Source organism: Calypte anna, chromosome 8 (assembly GCF_003957555.1).
Source record: "Calypte anna isolate BGI_N300 chromosome 8, bCalAnn1_v1.p, whole genome shotgun sequence".
NCBI lineage: Eukaryota > Metazoa > Chordata > Aves > Apodiformes > Trochilidae > Calypte > Calypte anna.
Genome location: NC_044254.1, coordinates 20,357,936 through 20,383,352, shown reverse-complemented (window position 1 = coordinate 20,383,352; position 25,417 = coordinate 20,357,936). Strand labels below are relative to the sequence as shown.

Here is a 25,417-nt window from a genome sequence, read left to right as displayed (position 1 = left end):
CTGCTGGAGGGCTGGGCTCCCCACTGCAAGACTGACATGTTGGAGAAGTCCAGCAAAATAAGATGATTAAAGGATTGGAGCATCTGCCATATAAGAGGCTGAGAGTGCTAGGGTTGTGTGTTCAGCCTTAAGGAGAGAAGGTTCAATGGATGCTTATAAATGTGTAAAAAAATCTGCTGGGGGGAAGAAGGCCATGATAGTCTTCTCAGTGGTGCCCAATGTGCAGGGCAAGAGGCAACAGAAAACAACTAAAATACAGGAAGTTCCACTGAAAACAAGAAAACCAACTTGTATTGCAAGGGTGGTCAAACAGCAGAACAGGTTGCTGAAAGAGGCTGTGGAGCCTTCATTGCTGGAGGTAATAAAATTAAACTGAACACAGCCCTAAGCAACCTGAACCAGGTGACCCTGCTTTGAGCAGAGATGTTGAATTAGTCCATCTCTAGAGGTTCCCACCCACATCAACTACTCAGCAATTCTGTGATTCTTCTCCTCACAGAGTAAGGAACATCAAGGTTGCAATAGCTTAATTCCTATCCAGCTCAAATCTCAGAAACAACAGCCTGCTAAAACTCCACTTCATACAAATGCTGTAATTCTTGCTGACCTCAATCAGCCCTATCAAGTGATAAGATTACAAAATTTTAAAAAGGCATTTAATTTTATCAAAAGCAGTAGCTATTGCACTGCACTGACCTAATGCTTGGCCAAAGAGAGTCTGTGACAACAGGATTACTGCATATGACTATAGGATTTTATCCTCTGGAAATCACATCTTAAATCTACCATTAATCAAAACTGGAAATGTCTGGCTTTAATGTCATCCCATTGCCAATGGACATATTTATCTGGCACAAACCACACAAGGATAATTTCATCAACTGAGGTATGCGTTTTAAGTGTAAATCCCTAGACTCCTACTCTGAACTCAGGGTGCTCATATGAAGTCAATGCTTCCTGCAGAAGAAATATAAGGAAACAAATTAACTACTCATTTCAGTTGACACTAAAGAGGAGAAAACAGTTAATTAATCAAAATGGGGAAGTGTGAGCCTCAATATTTGTAGTTTAGTGAAAAGTCTAAAAGTATGAAAATGCCTTCAGTGAAGCAGCAGGACTGGTAAGTTGACATCTGAGCTCTGCGATGCAGATGAGAAATGTATCAGGAGACTTTGGATTACTACACAGCCAGCAGTGCTGCTGCAGGCAAGGGCGAAAGGACAGTGACAGTGCAGAGTTTAAAAAACCAAGAAAGCCCATCATGTCCAGCAAGTGTGCACATTATGGCATCACTGCAAAATGCTACATTATGTTGTAAAGGAAATGTAGTTAAAGTGGCAATGAATCCTCCCTAATATGTTTTGTGGTGTTTTTTAAGCTAGTCTTCAGCACAGTCCTCTGAAAACTACAGAAACTGTGTATGGGAAAAGCTAATGAGCCGAAACAGGGAAGCTGCTTCACTTCTATCCTCACCTCAAATTAATAATCCAACAATCTGTCAATTTCTCAATTAGCTGTAGCTTCCAATAACCTTACAAAACATCTATAGATCATCAGATAGGTCAGAAAACTGTAAATTATAAAGCTCAGACATGTGATTGGGTTTCATGATCTGTAACCACAAGCCATCTTGTCCAGCACAAAATAAGAATCCAAAAACACTGTAGGAGCAATAGGGACTTCAATTTATCTATCTAAGGCTCATTTTCTGCATCAGTTCAACATCTAGCCAGCTGATCTGACAAAAGGTATAAAGCAACAGACTGGAGAAAAGAAAGCAAGCAGTCAGCATGTGGGTAGCACTGGCAGCTAGATGGCAGATTTTATTCTCTAGAAATACTATTAAAGCCTGAGTCCAAAAATGTCTTAGATGCCAGAGCCTCACAGGTGTGAAAGAGCCATGAACATCCAAAAAGTTTTTCTTAGCATATTTATGCTATAGCAGTATAAAGCTTTATGCATACAGCAAAGAATTATTGAGTTACGGCTTCACTGGGCACATTCTTCTTGCTCTTTTCAAGTGGAATTTTAAAACTAACAATACTGCATTGCAGTTGGAGATCCATGCACACAAATGTTCCCTTTCTGAAGCATAAATCCATCATGGACATGCTTTTAAAGAGCACCTTAGACACTGTGGATATGTTACCAGAAGTACTAATGGAGTATTAAATGTCCATTCTGAAATATACTGACTGCTAATGCTTATTTTTGTACCTAATTCCCACTGCTCACAAGACTGTGACACACACACTTCAAATATTGTTTGGTACCTCAGTTGGCTTCTTTCCTTCTGTAACTCCTTCTTACAGCAATTGCAGGAAACATGCTCTTTGAGAAAGAAATTAGAAGAAATCAATACTCTTCTGTGGCACAGATCCCAGCAGGCAGAGCTCTTACACTTGTAATTGAATTTTTCTAGCTTACCCTTCAGGCTTGCAGGTACCAAGCTACAGACGAAATACTGGGCTTTTAGTTTCTTTTTTTTTTTTTTTTTTTTTTTTTTTACCTCCTCACAGTAAGCAAATTAAGACAGTAAATTCAAAGTTGCATCAATTATCACCAATTAGCATCAGTTGCATTCAAAGTTGCATTCATTTTCTACCTAGTTCCAAACTAGAGAACTAAAACACCATGCACAGCTCTAGAAAACTGCTGCTATTTCCCTGTGGCCAAAATGCTTTGCCAGTTGTCTGCAAACCGAAAGACAACAAAGTAAAAGTGTTTCTTTCCTCCTCATCAGCATTATTCAGAGCATCTGTAAACAAAAAAAAACCCCAAAAAAGGTAGCAAAGGATTTGACATTTAGAAATTTCCCATGATTCTTAACATTTATAGCCTCTATTATATTAGTATCACAGTCCCTCTACAATGATTTCCATCAATGCATTTTTTTAAATGCATTTTCTTAAAAATGTGGCTTTGTTGTTGTGAAATGTATGGTGTTGTCCTTCAGGATGGTCCCAATGGGTCTGATAGACTCCAACTCCCTTCAGTTAATGAACACAGCTGAGAAATCCAACATAAAAAAGATAGATGCTCTAACCTACCTTGAGGCCAGGGACCTTTGAGCACATCGCCACTGTATAACACATTTGGCATGGATCTCAAGCTAGTGCCAAGACAACCTGGCATGCATGCATAGTGGCATTGCCATACTGAGGCAAGAGCTTGCTCCCAAAAGCAGCAGAGCCATGTCAGAGAGAATAAAGCCACTCATGAGGCCTATGAGGTCTGGCACAGGATGAGCCTTTCCTCCTTCCACAAGTAGGTTCTTGAGCTCCACCATTTCATGCCTAGGGTCAGCACCATGTAACCTGCTGCTCAAAGTTACCACATGAAAACTCACTCAAAGTTACCACATGAAAACTCACAGGGTAGTCTGTGGCAACATCTGCCAATATGCAAGTCAAATCAAGTTTCTTTTCCTTCTGCCAGACAGATGAGCTTCTTGGTTTTCTCCCTAGTCTCAGGTACTGAGATACAAGGATTAAGTAATTCTGAGTATTTTAAAGGAAATTATCATCTAATAATTCACCAGTGCAATAAAATCCATTGTAGGCTTGCAAACACCTTGCATCAACTGTCAGAACGTTCTCAGATTTGCTTGGAAAGACAAAGAGATTGTACACTTAACTTAGCTAGCAGTTAAGTGGTTGGCAATAACTATCTGCAGAGTCCTGCAGAGGCCAGTAAGCCTGAATTTAATAGAGTGGAAAAGAGAGAGTTAGAGAAAGGAGGGAGATCTTGTTGCTGAAAGTATGACAAATGAGGGGGATGAACTTGACAGCAGTTTTACAAGAGATTAAAATGAGCAATACAAGTGTAAACAAGATGAGAAAGAAGCACATTACTGGAATAACACTAAAAAGAGAAAGTCCCAGCTCAGGGCTCAGTTATGTGAAGAGAAGGCAGCTTGATGTTGTTTGTAGATTCATTCTGGAGAAGAATCCCATGGGTTATGCCTCAAGATGGATATACTATTTGGGTCATATTTAGCAATTGGGTCTTGTTTTTTAGCAACACAGATGCAGGACTTGCTTATTCACACAAGCCAACCCAGAACACAAAGTGTTTGGGTTCTCTTTTCCTGTTAAAGTCTTTGTTATTTACTGTCTGAAAGACTGTACTGAAGCTCCAGCCAACACTCACTTCTGCTGTTTCCAATGTACATTCCAAATACAAAAAACATGGCACCACATCAAATGTTAAAGTAAGATCATTATCATCCAGCTGCCAAACAGTTCCTGCAGGTTCACAGGCAGAGATTAACAGAAATCATGAACAGTGGTTCAGCTCGTGCTGACAAGTGTTTTCATACTTGTAGTATCACACTACAGCATCACAGCATAGTGGAAGACATGGTGGTCTACAGGAGAAATAGAAGATTTTACCATGGAAGGACATGTATATATGTGGCAGTAGTTCATAATCTCAGGGTTACCCAGAAAGGACAGTGTGCAGAACTGCCAAAGAGGCAGAAAGAAAGAGCACAGAAAGGGCAGAATAATCTTTTGCTAGCAGAACAATCCAGTAGCCTCCAGGAATGTTACTCACAACGTTAATCACGGCCAAGCCTGAGGACCAAAGCTGAGGTCCTATTGTGCTATGCAGCATAAAACCACTGACCAGCCCATGCAAAAACATCTGTCATTCATTTGGACAGACAAGGGAAAGGCAACACAAATCTCACAAGCAGAAGGAACCACACAATGGTGGTAGTTATTTTAGCTCTCGAATTTAAGAAACAGGTTTAGGTCAGAATGACATGACACAGTATGAAGAAACTAAGGCAACAGAATAGTACAAGGATAATTTTAATGAAAAACTGTAATTTAAGAAAACCTGGAAAGTTCTGAGGCAGCTGTAGGCAATAAGGCCAGGAAGGCCTTAGAATACAGATGTAAATGAGTCAGTTTAGTTGTTTGGCAAATTTAAGGAAGTTCAGGCTGAAAAACTGAAAAGAATTCCACAGTCTAACCACCTTCAGGATTTGTTTTAATTTCTTGTATCTATTTAGCTGTTGCAGCTCTTTAAACTTTCTTAAACCCAAGGTGACCTTTAAAAAAAAAACCAACAACAAAAAACCAAAAAAACCAACAAAAAACCCCAAAAGAAAAAACAAACCTGAAAAATTTGCCAGTACATACAAACATATTCTAAAACACACTGTCCGGAACAAACAGTCTTCAGAACAGGGCACCAAATAGTCTCTATAATAAACCACGAGCAATTAGCCCGCTGGGAAACAAATTAGCTCATTTCATTTCAGCAGAGTGAAGGTGGCTGTCACGCTCCATGGGTGATGTGAACTGTGGGGTCTTTTCCTGAGAAACCCTTACTAGAGCCCACTAGTTTGTACCTGCCAGAGGAAATGGAGAGCCTCCAGGGCCTGGGAGGCAAAGCTTCCCACTGGCCCACTACAATTCACCAAACTAATCCCTCCCCAGCCCTTATGCTCTTTTAAAATGCCCTGGAGAGCCAGAACCCCCAGTCTACCAGCACAAGCTCTCTTTAAGTCCTATCTGATGCCTCTCAGTCTGCCTGTTCTGTCTGTTCCTCCTTGCTTCCTAAAACTAGAGAATTATTAAGTGAAAATCTATCAAACTTGATATAAAGTCAGTTTTTAAGATACAAAGGTAAAACATAAAATACACACATGAAAAAACAAACATAAAACGTAGCTCTCCTCTAAACCTTGCAACATGATCCTTTCCTGGCTGCTTTCACCACCACTCCTCTAAAATGCCTGTACTTAAATTTAAACATGAAAGCCACATACCCACAATCAGGTTACTTCACCTTTTAATACGTTTCTTCTATCTTCAGCTTCTAAGGAGTTTAAGACTGGAAGAGACTTTCAGTTTTTTTAGGCCCTCAAGCTAAAGTTTGGGTAGGCATGTCCAACAGAGAACCAGCTGTTTCAAAATGGGAGGGCTGGATATCCAATACTCAGTCAAAAAGTTGTGAAGGGAGACTCGTGTCAGGTTCTCAGCTGTACCATTGCTGTCCTTTGGGAAGCCTACAGACAGCTGAGCTCAGCTAGGAAGCAGTACAATTAGGACATACTAAATGTGCTTCTTGATGAAGGACTTACAGAGTGCTGTAGAAGACTTTAAAATAGTGAGAAAAACAAAGGTTACTATTTTATTTATAAAAAAAAAGTAAACAGAGAAGAAGTAAAGGAGGGCCATGTCCTACACAATCTGTGTACTCCACCCACATGGGAAGGAACCCAAAAGGAGAGACTGAGGACAAATGGGAGCTCTCTTGCATGAGAGAGAAACCATCCCAGGGCTACAGCATGGAACAAACTCTGGAAAATGGACACAGGCAACAAGTGTCTTCCTCCCTAGGACTCTTACAAAAAGCAACATTATGGACTCAAGAGTATTGTAGAGTTGATGCTTGTCTCCCATGGTCCAGTCAAGCCTCCAAACTCTTCTATAAGCTGATGAAATTAAGAGATAAATGGCCAGGTATATTCAGAAGTTTGCATTTGGTTAATTTTATGCTTTTGCTCTGGAGCTATTTAAAAGCTACTGATCAGGAATTTAAACTGTAATCTGCTAGAGAAATTGTTTGTTTTGTTTCGTGGTATGTCAAGCAGAAGGTGCACTTTAATCTAAATAAAATGTAGCAGATAAACCATCTCAACACATGCAAACTGGGACAAGTTTGGAAACCTCTCCTCCTGCATGTCTAACCCTTCAGATGGGCTGACATGCCAGGCCTTAGGGATTAGGAATAAAACTTGGTAGCAGCTGAAAGTCAGTGCCACAATAAAAAAATAAGCAAAATATTTCCACAACTCCAGAAAAACCCAAAGTGCCCTGGTAGTTAACACTGATTTTCCCACTTAATTTTCTACCCCTCAACAGTGGTGGAGTGGCCACTGGAAACAAGCTCTTGAGGGCTCTTTCTATGCCAGATGTCTTGAATACTTGTGGGTCTTCTGCCCTACCAAGGCAGAAGGCCTTGTCAGTGATGGCTGCTTCATACTCCCCAGATACAGGCAACTTAGATCATCAATCAGTTTATCAACTTCAAGCAACAATGCCTTGTGAATGTCTAGAGAGCCCAGACAACTTGGCAGAAGAAAGTCAGATCCAGTAATCAATAATTTTGCCTGAGGGAACTTTTCTTATCCCTTTACAGCACAACTTCTTCAGATTAGCAGACAGGATTATCTCAGAACAAATTGGCCTCCTAGTATCACTCTATTCAAACTATTGGATCTTCTAATTGTTTACCATAAAGCAACATTCAGATATTTTGAGATCTTAACTGAATAAAGCCAGTTCTGTCAGTGAAAATATTTATAGTAGGTTCACTAATTGGGATTGATTTCAGCTTCCTGAATCTCATTATCGTAAGTTGGGCACTGCTGCAAGAGGGAAACAAATAGAAAATGAATGAAAACAAACATATAGTAACACAAGCAACGAGAAATTAATCATTAAAAAAAATCTGTCAAAAACATCCCTGTGACTGGCATCTGTCAAAACATCTCAGCAGTTCATCATGGCACAGCCACTGTTCAGAAGGAGACAGAAATACAAAAGCCTGAACTGCAAATCTTGCACAGATCTGAATTTCCAAAGAAATTATTCTGTATCTTAGAGCACTCCAGATGTAGCTGTTTCACAGCATTTCTCCTCTCTTCCTCCAGGATGGCCCGGAACTACCCCTGCTCCCTCTTCCTCAGAGGGTGCAATGTCTGGTAGCTAATTATGCAGAACACTGCTTTCCCTCTGCATTTTCTGTCCAGCTACCTACATGAGATAGCAAAACAATGGAAATCCAGTGATTAATACAAAGAAGAAAAAAACCCACACCCAACTATTATCCCTCTTCCTCTCATTTCCTGTCTGGACATGGTTTAGGAGTCTTCCAGTTATAACAAATACTAATAATGCAGCACTGAAAAAAAGAGAAACTGCTTCTAAGGGTGGGGACAGAGGAGATTAAGCACTTCAAACTTTGCCCGCACACCTCTATGAGGAGCAGATGCCAGAAGTGAAGCGGAACAGTTCCTCCTTTCCTCTTAGGAAATACGACATGACTTCTTTCCTGCTAAAATAGCTCCTTACTGAGCACAGGTGGAAATTTTTTCTGTCTGAGGAGGACAGATTTTCTGTCGGGATGCCAAGACAGCAAGACCAACTACTTCTTTACAGATGTGTCTACTTATCCAAGTTTTCTTTACCCGTGACAGATGAGGAAACCCCTATTTGAAAAGAGCAGTCACAGAGCAGAAGTAAACAAGCCTAGCATTTATAAACTGTTTTGTATCCTGTTGTTCCATAAATAGTTTATTACCCAGGAGATCAGATCTACTCAAAGAGAAGAAATGCCTGGTACATGTACTGACTAAAATCCCCAACAAGGGAAAAAAAAACAGAGAAAGTCTGTGGTTTTCTTATTTTAGTTTTCTTTGCTTAAACCATGAGCTGTAAGCACAATTTGCCTCCTTCAAATTCTGAACATCTTTTCTCAGCCATCCCAAGAACAGCAGGAACAAGTCCAGCAATGATGGACTGACTGACTGACAGCCTGCTTAATCACAGCCTTGGGGCCAGCATCTTCCTGTGCAGATGCCTAAACTTCACAGACACCATGTAGAAAAATCAAATGCAAAAAGAGGTGGCCACCACTGAATTTAAGGAGTTGCCTGTTTTGCCACAGTTTGTGTTAAGATTGCCTGAAGCTTTATACTGATCACCACTTTAAATACCTATCCATCCATTAGGTTACACGTTTACAAACGAATTCTGTAATATAAATAAAACTTGCAGAGCAGATCTGTGCTCTGCTACTTGTCCCTAACTCACTGCCTGGTGAAGCACCTGGTATGACTCTGAACATCCCTGGTACCATTCCAAAACTGGTGGTTTTTTCCAAAACAGAGCTCAAGACCCTCTCGCCTTCCTGTCCTACTGACTTGATCACACTCAGGTTCCAGGCTAGCACATCACAGACTCCAGTGGTGGCTACAGTGACATGGAAAGCCACTGTGCCCAAAATACCTTTCCCTTAATCAACATTTTCACATGACTTAACACTTTTCTACCTTTTCTGAAGTATTCATGGGAACTGTTTATACTTGGAGTAGCTCATCCATGGGTCATTCTTTGCTCTCAGCATAAAACTTCTGTTTTTAAAAAAATAAAATATATATATATACATATAAGTCCAAGCCTGTAAACAAACACTTCTGATGGCTAATACAGCATCACTTTCCATTACAGAGAGAAGAGATTCTGTAACAGAGGAAGGCCCAAAGTAAAAGCAAATGTGTGCACTCCTGTTTATTTAGGACTGCAATAAGTAAAGAAGTATGTGGGTTGTTACACAGGTTTGTTCACAGGCATATTTGTACATCATTCTGCCTCTAGGGTTTCTGAGACAGCACAGGGGATCACAGATAGTTTAACCTGTTTCATTCCTAGATAAATAAATTCATTTCTCAGGAATCTTTATCACTGGCATCACTTTAAGCAGTGCAATTCCACATCTATTCGTAGGTATGCCCTGGTGTAAACAGGAACCCAGGCTGGCAAAGCTAATAAACAGATCAGAAACATGCTAAAATTGGTGTGAACTAAATATCAATTTAGAAAGGTAAAATCAAATAAACCTCTAAAATGGGTTGGTTTCAGGGCTTTTTTGGTTTTTTTCCAAGAACAGTAAAAGATGTGTTATTTGAAATGTACACAATTCCAATAATTACATCAGTTGTTTAAGCTTGGAATAACCAATTAGCATGTCAGACGCAGTCATTTTCAAGGAAACAGCAATAAAACATTTCTCTTAAGAAAGCTAGACACAAGTTTTTTTGATTTACAAGGCTGACATTGGAGTAAGACACAGCCCTGGGTCACACACAGAAAATTCCTGTGAAAGTAAATTGATGACTCAAACTGTTTCAGGGGAGAGAAATATGTGATTCTTCTTAAAGGTATGGTGGATTACAAAAAAGGGAAACAACTTTTTTTCTGAATGCATGAATCTTCAGAGATTTAGCAAAATAAAAGCAGAATTTAAAAGCTTAGTGAGTAATGCTAGTGAAATATGTCACCTCTCTGCAGCCAGCCTCACTGCAGTGTGTGGTAATGCTCTTGCCTTGGCTTCCAGCATTACAAGTGGGTTGGGTGGAACCCAACCCAAGAGTCCTTGGGAAACTACAGGAACTTCACCAAGCTACTGTGATCCCTGACACTATTACAACAGCTACAGCATTGCTTCTATAGTATTTAGAAATTAATTAGTAGGTTTTATTTTGCTCCATAGTTACCTCAGAATTATAGTAAAAAGGTAACAAGAGAATAATTGCCAAAGGAACTTACAGTGTTCATACTGCTGTGGAGTCAGAGCTTATACAGTTACCATCTGAACAACATTCTCAAGTGACTTTCCATGCTGCTACAATGAGAATTTTTAATCTTTTGAGTTTTTACCTTCAGTTACCAAATGTAGAGTTGAAAGGTTCCCCAGACTGTTTGTCATTTGGCTTAATAATCTTGCATGAATTATCAGACTTGTTTTTCATCCGTATTCTTGGCCAATTCCCTTTGGCTTGGTGACAGCTTATGCATGCACACTCCTGAAATGTTTCAGTAATAGAGCAAACCGTGGCAGTAAGTGAGGAGAAGGGGAAAGCAGAAGAGGAGAAGAAATAGACTTGAAAGCTATCCAAAGATAGGAAATTTGATAGAAACCACCAGCAGGGTGTTCAGAAGGAACAATTATGCAAACAATTCAGACAGCTCTGTGGGAAGAGGCATCCTTTTCTATCGCAAGAGGAAATCACTGGTGGCAAACAAAGCCTCAGAGATACCAGAGAACTTATCAGGGCTCTACAGAGATCATGGGTTGGATCAATAATGACAAAACATCAGAGTCAAAAAGAGTTTTAATAAAAAGAGAGATACTTCAAACTACCTTCTCAAGGGAATTTAAGGAAAAGAAAAGGTGGTAAGACTTGCATATCAGAATCACAGTGGTATGACATACATTGTTTAACTTCCATGATTCCATGATACATTTAATGCATTTAATTTTGTGTTTCCTGATATTTTCATTCACTCAGATGGATTTAGATCCTCAAACAATCTTTGCTGCAAGACTTTTCCTCGAAGTTGAACATTCTTACTGGTATAGCTTTAGAGCAGATGGGCGACAGCAACAGAGCCCCAACACATATGCACAATAAAATATGCTTATTTGGTGACATGGATTAAGTTTATTGTTTCTATTACAATCATTACGCTCACACAAATACAGTTATTTATTTGTATGTTTCCAAAGCTGCCCCCACCCCCTTTTTTAAGTTAATGATTTAGAAATAAGAACAGTATTCTGGAAAACAAAAGCAAAACAAAACAAAAAACACCCAACCACCACCAGAAAGGAACATGCTCAGTGAGGTACACATGCCCATATTCCAGCATTCCCTAGCAGCCTCACTTTAAATCAGAAGTCATGAAAAGGAATCTGAAGACAAATTTTTTCAGGCACAAAGCCTGCATATCACATGGATTCACATGCTTTGTTGTTTTTTTTTTAAACTCTTGAGGGAAGTCAAACATGAAAGATTTTGGCTCCAAAAATGGTTCTGATGCAGCATCTACTGTTACGATCAGCACATGGGACCTGCACGACTTTGCACATTTTTTTTAAGATTAATAAGTCAACATGAGCTATAGAAAACAACCTGCATGAAGTGAAGGTTCCCCATACCTCTGTCCTAGTGCCCAGGCTGGTTTATGGAGGTTTTGTAGTCTTAGCACTTTAGTTCTTCCTTCCCAAGCTGCACCCTCACCAGGGCTGGTACAATGATTCAGTAATTCCATAAACTGGATCACTGAAGTGATACGGATTAAAAATAACCTTGCGCAAAAAAAGCTGATGGATGGGGAAGAGAAAACTCAGATTAAGACATTAGGATTATTTTACTTAATTGGTTTATTGCACTGCCTGTGGGCAGTTATACTAGCTCAGGTAATGGAGCAGCACAAAGGGCAGCATCAACACCTTAAGCTAAGTGCTATGGAGAAAAGAGGATGCTGATGCAGAACCTAAGCTTTTAATTTATTTATTTATTTTAATTTACTCTAGAATTATGCCACATCTACTTCAACCTGACTGCAACAGCATGCACATCTTCAGAGGCTGACAGAAGTGAACTAATGAGCTGTTGCCATTGAATTTTGTTTTTAAGAATGAGCTCCAGCTGGTTAACTAGTGCTATGAATTTAAGAATTATCAGAGAAAAAAAAAATCAATGCAGGGAATATGTTGCAGAGAAATTAGCTATTCAGCCACATTTTAAATGGAGCTTGGGTTACCACTGCTTTGGTACCAGAGGTCTGCAACACTGTATGTGAGTTACCAAATGCTGCCTCTTTATCCCAGCTGCCTCCTGCAGAGAAGGCAGGTGGAAGGGACTGGAGCAGCCAGGGTGTTGTGAAGGACAATCCAATTGCCCCAGTTATAAATAGCAACAACATTAAAAGTAAATATCTCCTAACAAACTGTATATTCAGCTTGGCTCAGTGGAACAAGCTTGACAAAATATTTTGCGAGGTAACATACTTTTCACCTTTAGGCAGATGTATGAGAGATTTAAGTCTCAAATAAGCATGTCACAATAAAACAAATACAGGATTTGTACCTGTTGTATACTCTGACCCAGTTCTGTCACTCAAAATCTACATTACTATTTGTAAATGCCTTCAAACTATATATAATACCCAACAGACTCGTCACAGAATTGAAAAAGTGCAAAAGGTGTTTACTCCAGAACAAAAATGTAAGGGAAAAAAAAGGCATTACCTCATAAAGTCTTAGGGAAAGAAAGGTAGAGCAGTGCAAAATGCTCCCTTTGCCAGCAGTGGCAGTGGGTCAACAGCTGACAGAACCAGCAGATTCAGTACTGGTAAAGCCACCAAGCTCTGGGTGATGAGGTGCTGCCCAGACACCAGAAGTGATGTGAGGAGCACACATGCTTTGGCTCACATGTTTGTTTAGCCTGAGTTTTACCGAACACACAGTAAGGAGATGACAGGAGATAAATATGAGCAGAGACATGCCCCTGGCACAAGCCTGGCACTGAAGAGCTTGGAGAAAGGGGAAGCATTGACTGCTTAAGTGGCCATGGCATTGTCAATTCCTTTTCCATCCCTCCATTCCCCTCCTCTGAGACTTGAACTCCATTAGCCAGAGTCAGCCAAGGAACCAAGGGAAGCAAATGACTCTCAGTACTGGCTAGGAGAAAATACACTGGAATCAACTTGTCCCTGCAAATTCAAACCCCAATAATGCAGCAACCTGTATTTCACTTGTCTTTGCTGTGGGAAGAGGTAGAATAAGTAAAATACAGGATCTGAGGGGAGTCATGACAGACTCCAGGTCACTGCTCAGGCACCTCAAAACACCCTTTTAGGCACTGGCATGTACAAGTGTCCTTACAGAGCTGTGATAACAGCAGTTACTGGGACACCAACTGTAGCTTTGTGCTGTGAAAAAAACCTCCTCCACCAGCACAGACTACTGAATGAAAAAGAACAGAGCAAGAGACTTAAAAGAAGGGGCAGGGGTTTGCGTTCTCTTCACTCGTAGAACCAGAGTAATCCAATTCTGAAGGAAAGCAGAAAGGCTTTTTCACAGAAGCATCTGGGACACAAGCTCCTAGACATCAGTGGGAACCTCTAGAAGTTTCCATTTTTTCATTGGATGCAAGCTGCTTTCAAAACTCAAATTAATAAAACGAACCACTTTAGTGTATTTCAACATGAGATGTACATTATACATATATTTAGAAGACATAAACCCCCCTACTATCAATACCTAATTCAATATATATATAATTCTATCTATTTTATTTAAGGCATACTACCCACTGCACCCAAAGAGATCACAAAATACTCAGCAGACAGATCAGATTTACAGTCACGGAATAGTTTCAAATTTCCATAGCAATCCTCAGTGGCAAATTAATTATCCAAACTCTTTCTTCAGTGAGCTCTCACCAGCCATGTGAAGCTGCCATCCTCAGGCTTCCTCTGTTCTCCTTAAATAGTTAATCAAAAAGCAAGCAGCCATCACCTGCACTGACAGTCCCTGAGCACTGAGCTTGGGCCCTGTCTCTTCAGTACAAGCTCATGCTGGGTATGGCAGTAATTCACAAGGCACTGAGACAGCCAAACATGAATTAAGTCAGTTGTAAGCAGAGGGTTAAAAATTCCTTTTTTTTTTTTTTTTCCTATGAATATCTAAGTAAGCAAGGAAGTGCACAATGTAAAGATGCTCTTGTGGGCTTAGTGTAAGAGGCACAGCTTTCTAGAAGACGATACAGAAACGAATGGTTGAAGTATTTGGGAAAAGGGGACCACATACTGAAACTATTTTAATCCCCATTAAAGCCTTTGCTAAAGCTCCAGTTCCACCCGAAGACCCTATCTTCCATTTCCATGTAAGAACATACGTAAGCTTTTTTTTTTTTTTTAGCACATAAGAATGCTGTTTTTTTAAAGTATAAAAGGTGTACAAACTATACCTGCAAGACAGCAATAGCTAAGAAAATGGTGTCAAGTTCTGGTATCAAGGAGACAGGAGTCCACTCTGTACACACTACAGAAGGGCATTCTGGAGCTATCCTAGCAACACACAACTGGCCTGTGGAAATGGAAGAATGCTCAAGAGACTATGACCTACAATATCATGAGGAAATTTAACATCAGAAAAACACAAGCCACAGAATGGTAGAGATTGGAAAGGACCCCTGGAGATCATCTAGTCCACTGCACTCCCTACCCCCTCTGGTGCTGAAGCAGGTTCACCTCGAGAAGGTCACCCAGGTGATGTTGTGTTAATATCACAAATGTTAAATTCACTATTTTGGTCACAATACCTACAGGTTTGTTGTACTTCTGTTGAACTTTTCCTTCCCCTTTTATGCTGAAGTCTTTTCAGATACTCTTTACCCTTCTTTAACTATGCCCTCCCTATGTTCTCCTACCAAACACAGATTCATGAGTCTGCAGACATCCAATCTTTATTTACTGCCTCTAATTTCTAGTATTAGCTGCCAGATTACAAGAGTTTGCGGTTGGAAAAATGTCAGTAGCTGAACTGTCCTGGGCTGGCATGTCAGCCACAAGCTGGGGAAGTGGCCTCCTTTTTCATTTGATAAAGAACAGAGCATACAGAGAGGACTGTACGCTGGCAGCATCGTTTCCACAGTAAGGCCAGACAGGCAGGAGACTGCAATGTTACCACTGCAAACACCAGTTAGTGCCTTCTACAAAAAGGTCAGAGCATTAGCTCCAGATTTGTAGGTGACCTCAGACCCACTAAAAATAGTCTGATTCACTGAACAAAGACCTACTGATGCCATTTTACCAAAGAAGCTTGTCATTTTCTTTGTCCCATTCCAAAACCAGTACCCTTACTTCAGGCATTTTGAGTCATTCTCTGCTATTGGCAGATTTGCAAGAGACAGAATTGTATTATCCTGGAAAGTGAAAAATCTGGTGATTGCTTCAGTTACAACGAGCAGCAGATGCAGCACAGCTACCCAGCCCCTATGCTGAGGTGTAGCTCTGAGGGCATGCACCCATCTCTCTTACTGGGCAGCCACAGTCACGATTCAGACTACAGCATGTTTTTCTGAAGCTATGCCAGTAAGCCTTTAAGGCACAGTAAAAAAATCCCCAACCAAACAAAACAAAAGAACAGGCATGGGCACAATGGTTTAGATAAAATGTCCATTTAGTCCCATACTTGATTCATGTCAATGTCCATTGGCCACTGCTTTGGTAAAAAGCGTAAGAAACAGGGAATATATCTAAAGCTACAATCTTCATCCAACTAGGTTCCATTAACTTAGAGATTTCCTTGACTTTTGCTGAATTCTTATGGACAATGGTCTTTATTCTTTTCTACAGTTTCTACTGAGGTGCCTCATACAGAAACTGGACTTACTATTAGTTTCCAGTTTTTCAAATGCTCTGTGACCCTTCTTGAAAAGCCTGCCACATTTACTGCTTTTCATTCTTCCACTCTAAGTCAATTTAAGCAATATAATCATACACAACCATGTGTAACTCAGCAGCTCCACCACCGAGTTCTTCACAGTGTGAAAACTTTTCCTGGTGAATTCATTGTGCCAATTTGCTCCACAACTTCAGCCTTCTGTCAGCTTCCCCCAGCTTGTCCCCCCAGAAAGGAAGGAACTGTTCCGCAGTGAAGAGCAATGCAAATAACTTCTCTGCTATGGCTTTACCTCCCCTTATTTCAAGTGTAATATTATGATCATCTATCAGCCCATCAGGATCAGGTTTTCTGCTTTTGACAGTTAGACAAAAAGCTTTATTATTTTGGGGGGCCTGTATAAAGTTGTTCCTCAAAATTTTTATGTTATTATGGTTTATATTTGACTTGCCAAAGTTAATGCTCTTTCCTATTGTCCTCACTTGGATACAACCCCTGTTTCAGAAAGATGACTTATTTCTAGGAGCCTTGTTTACTTTTCTGTTTAAGCAAGTCCTTGTTCATTTTTGTAGCTTTCCATCAGTCTATTAATTCCCCTCCCTTCTTGGATTTCCACCATCAAAACTGGACACAATACTCTAGAAGTCTTCGATTGTGAGGTGGGGGTTGGATTTTTAATTTAAAATCAGTGCTAGACACAAAATTTCTGAAGTTATATTTAAATGTATGAACCTGAAAGATCATTTCAGCTAGGGTATTTTGTTGAGATTACATGAAGCTTTCTCTGTGTCACTTCCAAGACAGTTTTTCTATCTTGAAGGTACAATCTGCATTTGTTCCTCCCAGATGTCTTATTTCATATTGGATATATTAACTTACATTTTGTTGGACTGTAGCCATTTAAATCAGGCAGCCCAGATTGTTCTCTAAAAGTAACCAGTCCTTTATTTAGAATTCTCCAGTAAGAGTATTACCTGCACACTTAACCTAGGATTTTTTTCCAGCTAGGATTATTAATGAAGGCATTGCTAGAATTAAAGCTGATCTAACTAGGACCTCATTAAGAAATAAACACATTTAGTCTTTCCTTACCAGCAACCACACTTTGAGGTTTCTTAGGGCCTTGGCTCTTTAATCCATCTACTGCTCACTTACACTTAGTAATGTTTGAAGTCACATTTTTACCACTGAAGAAGCACTCACCAAGAAGAGCTACATCCTCTGGAAAAATATTTATTCTATCTCAACTATTTCCATCATATTTTGCCTATTTACGTTTAGAATTGCACTAAAAAGCCAGGAACCTTTAGAATGGGAAAACATTTACTCATTTTATTCATGCTTGAAAACAGCCAAACCAACTTTATCCAAATAATAAAAAAACTCAACAAAACCACACATTTTATGGCGAAGACCAAGGCTGAAAAACGTCAGCCGCAGAGATGATGTTTTCCTCATAAAGTGAACAACTGAAAACAAAACCTAGAATAAAATAGATAATGCAGCTTAAATTCTTAAATCAACAGGTAAGCTCATTTGGCTTTAAGAGTTCTAAATATATTACATTATGATACCTGGTCTGGTAATACTAACTTTACATAGTTCTGTGACTAAAAGACACATTTCAAAAGAGAAAAACTCTGAAGCATAGCATGGAATTCTCTGCAGAACTATTGGTCAGCCATCCTTATACCAAACCTAGGTGAAATCATGAAGTGTTTGACACTGAATTCAAGTAATAAAGTATTAAAAAAAAATCCTGGAAAAAATGTCAGCCTTACTAATATTTAAGGTTTGACTGAAGCTAAATGGAAATCACCAGTGAGATTGTCTTTAGAACTATGATATGATTTTTTCATTGAATGAACAACACAACTTCCTAGTTAGAGAAGAAATAAGTTACTACCACTTTGCATGGAATTAGTTCAGTGCAGTTAGCTACTGGGAGAAGGTGACTGAACAGCAACCTGTAAGTAGTTACTAGCAAAAAAACCTCCTTCTTGAAGCCAAAGTCTTAAATAAATTTAAAAGTAAAATTATATTAATTTTTTTGCAGCAACGAAGTTATCCATAGGAATAATGTAGCACATCATTATCAGATTTTTCATCAACTAGTATCTTTAAATCAAGCCAACTTGCCTGTAATTCATGATGAATTTACTGAAAGAAAACATCATGTCCTGTGTCATGAAACAAACCAGGCTAAGGGAACACTATTGGTATTTTTCTGCCTTAATAAACATACTAAACAATTTCATTTCTTCAGTGTATACAACTGATCTCTGAAGAATCAATCTTACAACAGCCATAATCTTATAAAAATCTTACATAATGTTATATAATCTTATATTCTTTTTCTCCACTATTTACATTTCACAGGTGTAAACAAATGTAAAAGCACTCAGGAAGTTTCTAGAAGAGGAAAATTATCATCTATTTTCATTTCTAATATTTATTTATATTTTAATTTAAGTTCCAAAATTCACACAAAATACAATACTGACAATTGTCTGTTTTACACTGGTGTTGGAGAACATAGTCTCAATACTTAGTATTTTGTTTTTAAGTCCTTGCTGTAGTATCTGCTGTTTACAAGTTTTTTACTTTTATCTGCTGGTCAGTTTTTTACTTTTAAAGGTTGCAGATACCATGTTTGCCAATAAAACAAAGAAAGAAGATGTTACCAGTTTCAAGCATGGCCCGGAGGCCATGGTGACCCAACCTAACCTCTGTACAAGCAAGTCACAGAAATTCTCTCCTCAAAAGAAATAAAGTATATCTTTTAGAAAAGTACCAGTTGCATTAAAAAGTCCACAACCTCTTCTGCCAAAGATATCACTGCACTACAGCATCTTTTCCACATGGATTACAAGCTTGTACAAAGGTCATGTAACTATTCAGTAAAATTTTCCATTCAGTGAATCACACTGAGATCCTTGAGCCTCAACCATATACTGAGTCTTGCCAACCTATCTTCTGAACTGCCTTCCAGCAACTCTACAAACCCCTTGAAAACAAAAGCCACATGGTGCGTTCAAGAAAGCCCTAAGCCAAACTTCAATGTTTTGTTTGCTCTGTTAAAATTACATTTCCCATTTCCGAGAGCTATCAAACACTCTTGCAACTTTCAAAAAGAAAAATATGACCCCACTGTACTACTCCACACTTCGTGACTTAACCTTCCCAAGGATTGCGTCATCTGGTACCAGCAGTGAGTTTGACCACACATCTGTATCATGCACTGAAAATATAATTTCTGTTACTAAACCTCTTTACTCTTTGAGCAAGCTCCTGGTCAGACTAAATCAATTAAGCCATTGCCACTGACTGCTCAAATAGCCCAGAATTTAAACACTCGTCTTCCCTTCAACCAACCAAGTGACAGACTAATGACACTTTTCAAGACACCCTTTGCAGATCATTCACCTTGAAGAATGAAAAGTCATCAGGGGAAGAGGGAACAAAACAACCAGTCAAGTAATTACTTACTTTGGAAAGATGACAGTCATGAGCGCTGATGCATAACCAGGCTTGCACACTCCCTCAGAGAAATTTGCATACTTTGATGCCAATTCTGGTGGCCTGAGAAAAAAATAATTAGAGGGTCATGACTTTCTTGGCTATGAATTGACTTTTGAAATCATCCAGGTTATTTTTTTCCTTATAGCTTTATAAAAAATAGCCATGAGGAATAATAGGAATCATGGACAGTTATTTACTTGTTGTAACGTAGCATCACAGGAGAACAACAAAGTATAGGGTTGAAGATACCTGAAATACTACTAAAATACACCAAAGTACTACTTTTGCTGCAAGATTTTAATACCGAGGAACATAAAGCATGGAAGAAAATTATCAAGTTACCATTTTAGACTTCAACCTTTCAGAAAGAAGAAAACAAGAAGTACGCTTTGCTTTGATTATTTTTCTAAAATATAAGCAAAGTTAAAATTATAGAAAAGTATTATTTAAAGTAATACTCAGAAGATACCTTTCAAGGATTCAAAATAAACTGCTGAGCAGTTCTGACAGGCTGTCATCAAGGGATGCTTGGTTTCAGCATTTGGAACAGATGATATTGCTGCTTTCTGCTGACATGTGTCTTAATTCAGCTTGCCTAGTGATTTCAGGGCCAAATTCAGAACACTGCTTTTTTTTTTTTTCATTTAGTTTTTGTACAGAAACAAGATTAGCAACTCAAAAAAAGATACATAAGTCCAGTACATACTTTAACCATTGATCTACTGAGTGACCTGGAAAACACTATTTTATTTCTGTCCCTACTCACCTCCTGCAAAATCTTTAGTGATTCATTTCAAGAAAACATTATAAAGGTTAACTCACTTATGTTTTGAAAGTAACATTAACAGGTGTTAACTACTGCAAAGAGTCAATTGATAATATCACAGATTCACAGAACTGTCATGGTTGGAAAAGGCCTCTAGGATCACCAAGTCATCAACAGTCAACCCCTCAAAAAAAAAAAAAAAATAAATAAATAAATAAATAAATATATATACACATCACAATTCCACTAGAGCATGTCCTGAAGTGCCTCATTTACATGGGTTTTAAATACTTCCAGGAATGGTGACTCCACCACCTCCCTGGGCAGGCTGTTCCAGTGCCTAACTACTCTCTGTAAAGAAATTCTTCCTCACATCTAGTCTAAACTTGCCCTGAAGCAACTTCAGCCAATTTCCTCTAGTTCTATCCTCTAGTTATTTACTTAGAAAAAAGAGGCCAACATTCACGTCCCCAGAACCTCCTTTCAAGTAGTCACAGAAAGCAATAAGGCCTCCTCTCAGTCTCCTCCAGACTAAATGATCCCAATCCCCTCAGCCTCTCCTCACAGGACTTGTTCTCCAGACCCTTCACCAGCTTGGTTGCTCCTCTATGAACTCACTCCAGCAGCTCAATGTCTTCCTTGTAGTGAGAAGGCCCAGAACTGAACTCAACACTCACGATGCAGCCTCACCAGTGCCAAGTACTGGGGCATGATCACTCCCCTTCTCCTACTGGCCACACCATTCCTGATACAAGCCAGGATGCTGTTGGCCTTCTTGGCCACCTGGGAACACTGCTGTCTCATATTCAGCCAGGTGATGACTAATATCTCCAAGGTCCTTTCCCACTGGGCAGCTTTCTAGTCACTCTTCCCAAATGGTGTATTTGCTACAGCATTTTGTTAGTAGTACGCAAGTAATGAAAAGATTTTTCTCCTACAGATTAACACTATGAGACAAATGAAGGTGGTAATACAGACCAGCAGAAATATCCACAAAAACAGTTCTGAAGAGTTCGTTATCACAACCATGCTTTCTTTTTCAGGAGTCATCAACATGTACATTACCAATACCAGGTTAACTAGAAAACTACTGCTACATGTAATGAGTGTGTATTCAGAGTTTCAAGTCACTGGATGCCTGAGCTGAAGATCACGTCCTGGAGGACTTGTGGTCTGTGGTGCAAAAAGAACCCTGGCTGCCAAAATTATCTATCTGAATGACAGTAACTGCCATGCTGAACTGGTAGTAACTATTCTTCTTGTACTGGTGCCTGGGGTGACCTTTCAAGGTGATCACTAGACAGCTGCAACTAAAGATGAAGAACTGATGATGAAGAGATGAACGGTTAATTTTACAATTAGCTGCAGAGCTCTTAAAAGAATAGCATTTAGTTCTGCTAAATAAAAATGTCGACCTTCAACAGCTGGAAAATGAAGTCAGCTGGAGAAAATAAAAAAATTACTTCAAGTATTTAATTTCTTAAGACCCTTGCAAATAAAAAGCACCAGAAAAAGCTTAACAAATTCTAACCCTGCTATGATTTCCTGCATAGCTCTGGTCAAAATAAGTAATATTTTACCATCACAATTCCTCATCTATAGGATGGCAGGTCTATTTACAGGTCAATTATTTACAGAAAAGTTTAGATTTCTCTAAATATATTCTAAAGATATGGGGAGACAGATACAGATATAACATTGCCTAGCCCAATCCAAGCCCACAAGATTAATTTCTATAGGTGATATTATAACATATTTCTAAATGAGAGAGAATCTAAGATGTGACCATTTAGAAGTTTGAATCCCAAGGGCTTGCACCAAATGATCTGTTTTCTGACTCTCTTTAGACTTAGGCAGAGGAAGAACAGCCTGTTGCTGACAAAACAGGTTTTGATGGTGCTAAAATATATCCCCTTTGGGCATAGTCAAAAGGGAGAGCAGGGTGTACAAACCACAGCTTGTTGCAGCATTTCAGATATGAAGAAATGTGGGAAATCTTAACCTTTATCAAGTGAACTCAAGTGTTGCTGCATTTTTATTGTTTAAGCAACCTACAGAAACTCCATCTTCAAAAACAAGTAGAAAGCAACTGGAATTTATCTGCAGCCACCACGGGAGTGAGTCATTGCTGGCAAACTTGTATAACTATTTCAACAGTAGGCCTTTCTCAAATGACCTCAGTGGTCACACAAAATATCTTGTGCTGCAAACAGAGGCATTTTTCTCTTTTCTGATTTAATGCTGCTTTCATTATAAAATTAAAATGTCACTCAGAAGCCCATCATGGTGTTTCTGCAAAAGAACAGTAGGCTGAAACCCCCATGCCTTCGAGTTGCACAGAATGCCAATCAGAGCTGGGCATGATGGTGGAACTGTCAATTACAGAACACACAGATACTCAGAGCTGCTGAAGCCTGAGGGCCCGAGCTGTTAACATTTCCTGGATGTGATGAAGTTCATGATCCAGAGTGCCAGAGGCAGAACAATTCTCATATACCAATTGTAGCTGCCATCTCATACCATCCAATATTTGCTTATCTCCCTCCTTCTAGCCACATATGGAGCCAGAACACTACAGAAAACTAGAAATGGGTGCTCTTCATTTCCAATCCATCTAGAGGCATGTTTTATTTGTTTGATTTCTTCAGATTACACATTGCACACTGTCATTGCCAGCATGCTCTTACTGATAAACCTACATTAAGTGTTAACTCAAAGCAAAACATTTTTAGTAATGCTGGATACATCATTACTTGCTGCCTCCCATTCTCCTACCTCATGAAGCTATCCAAGCAAACATAATTTTAGATATATGAATTCATTTTGTGGGTTTTTTCACAAATCTTGCAGAGACTGCCCTTGCACAAACCAGAGTGCAAAAGATCTTGCATGTAGCATCCCATATAGAACTACACATTTTTCAAACAAACCCAGCTTTGTAAAACTGTACTGTTATTAGCAGGTACACAGTTCTCCAAAAAAAGTGTACGCAGAACTGAAGTGTATGAATAAGCATCTCCTTCGTATCTGATAACTGTACTTATTACACTGCTGCATATATTGCTACTTCTTTGATTATGTGTCTTATTTCCAGATGGGATGATTAAAGAAAGTACATTCTGCAAAGACTGCCTGACAAATTACCAAAACATGGTTCACAGCATTACTAGAGCTAAAATTGGGAGTCTTTTTTTTATAATCCTGAATGTTGCTTACTACAGAAGGATCAAGAACTATGTACCAAACCAAACAACATTATTTTCTTGGTGCTTCACTAGTAAATAGCTTCATCTCTCTGGCTCCATTACTGTGCCTGGAATCCAAGGATCACACAGAAAGCTGTTGTGGTAAGCCTGCCAGGGCTGTCATCACTGTTATGGCACAAAAGTGAAAATCTCCTTTACATCTTCCAGGTCCAAGTACATCTATTCCAGCTTCTGATGCTTAAGCTCCAGGTTACACTGAGAGCATCAATTGGGCTGAGGTAGTTAAAAAGCCAGTGGAGACAGCAGAAAGGATATAAGTGGATGACACTGTGGACTCTTAAATTTTGTTCAGATTTTATACAGGAAGAACTCAGTAAGATAATAAATTTATCCAGAATAAATGAGAGAGACAATTCATATTCAGTAACTGTAAACATCTGCAGTTTTTAAACAACTATCTGTATGAGGATGAAGTTAAAGGAAAGTAACTGGCTTATCCAACTAAAAAGAAAATGCATTTTTGCTTTTTTTTTTGATGTTTATGAGACTTAGCACACATCCTGAATTGTTAAGATTGTCTGAACTTCTCGACACTCTTATGTGGACATCAATCTTAAGAAAATTTCACAATTTGGATAAGTTAAAAATCCAGCTGGATTTAGAAATCCAGAGGATTTAGAAAGAGTAACAAGATTTTTCCTTCTGCTTGCATTTGTCAGATGTGTATCTTCTTTTTAATTTCAAACATGAAAGTGTCACCATGGTTAAATCCTTCATCATGTCTTGATCAGGGTCAGCATGTCATCCTCATAGAGCTGGAATCTAAATCCATTTAAAATAAAATAAAATTAAAAAGTTAGTAGCACAAACTCAGTGTTTGGACTAGTGAAAAAAATGTCTTCAACTCAGCTCATATAACTGAATATTACAAAATTTACTTTGCCTTCCACAGGGAATTTAAATTTTAGATTGTAAAAATCAAAAAACTTCATCTACTTGAGATCATGTTACTTGAGTAACTCTTGATGTTACTCTTCACACAAAACATATGTACTCATACACTTCTGAAACAAGGAAAAGGAGTTCTTTGGCAACATGCTCACTCTGATGACCCTTGCCTTGGTGTTTCCTTCTCTTGAGTCTTATAACTATACAGCAGCTCTACAAAGTGTATGTTAGGATACCTGAAGAATGAAAAGGAGATGTGATGAGAACATGCCATGAAAGGCACATAGCGTGGATTTTATGAAGAAATAATGAAATAATATCAGCAAGCAATTTGGAGGATCAAAAACCAGCAGATCACTAAATCAAAGCAATTCATGCTGAGACCCCATATCTACACCAGAGTATTTTATTTTAGATAGGACTTTTCTCCCATTCCTTGGGCCAGATGTATCCATCACATACATTAAAAGGCATTTCTTAGCCTCCTAGAATAAAGCTGTTGATTTAGCTTCCCCCAACCAAGCCCAGGACTACATTTCAATCAGCATACAGAAACAACTACGGGATTTGCTTCAAAATTGCAGGACGGCTCCAAACAAGACACTCATGAAGACATAGCCAGAGTTAATAGGGTGTACATTTAATTAAAATCAAAAGGTACCAGATTTTTGAACGGTATTTGGTTTATACATCACTTATAGCCTAATAAATAAACAGCTTCCAGTCCTCAATATGCTTTTTTCATAGTATTTCATAAGTTTGTAAAGCAATAAATTCCACCTGAAGGGGAAAATCCCTGAAATAAAACCATATATCAGCCCTCCCTTCTCAGTGGGCAATAACTTGTAATAAAAGAGACAGATGAGATAACTGTCCCACCAACTCTCCCCTTCATTACAGACTCTCAGCCTCACAGCAAATGCTATCAATTCACTTAAAGGCATGGGAGGCCACCTGCAGTACGTCTGGCAAGGCAGCT

General features: G+C 39.0%; 1 protein-coding gene across 13 annotated transcripts in view; it reads right to left on the bottom strand.

Annotated features, from left to right (window-relative positions):
* The window catches only part of ST3GAL3 (ST3 beta-galactoside alpha-2,3-sialyltransferase 3), a 191,887-nt gene that overhangs the window by 92,434 nt on the left and 74,036 nt on the right, over positions 1–25,417 (bottom strand). For 11 of the 13 annotated variants that reach the window (XM_030454997.1, XM_030454990.1, XM_030455000.1 and 8 more), the window contains one exon: positions 19,486–19,578. The exons of the other annotated variants lie outside the window; for them this stretch is intronic. In XM_030454997.1, coding sequence (XP_030310857.1) covers positions 19,486–19,578 — 93 coding nt within the window. The remainder of the gene's footprint in view (positions 1–19,485; positions 19,579–25,417) is intronic. 13 annotated transcript variants of the gene reach the window in all.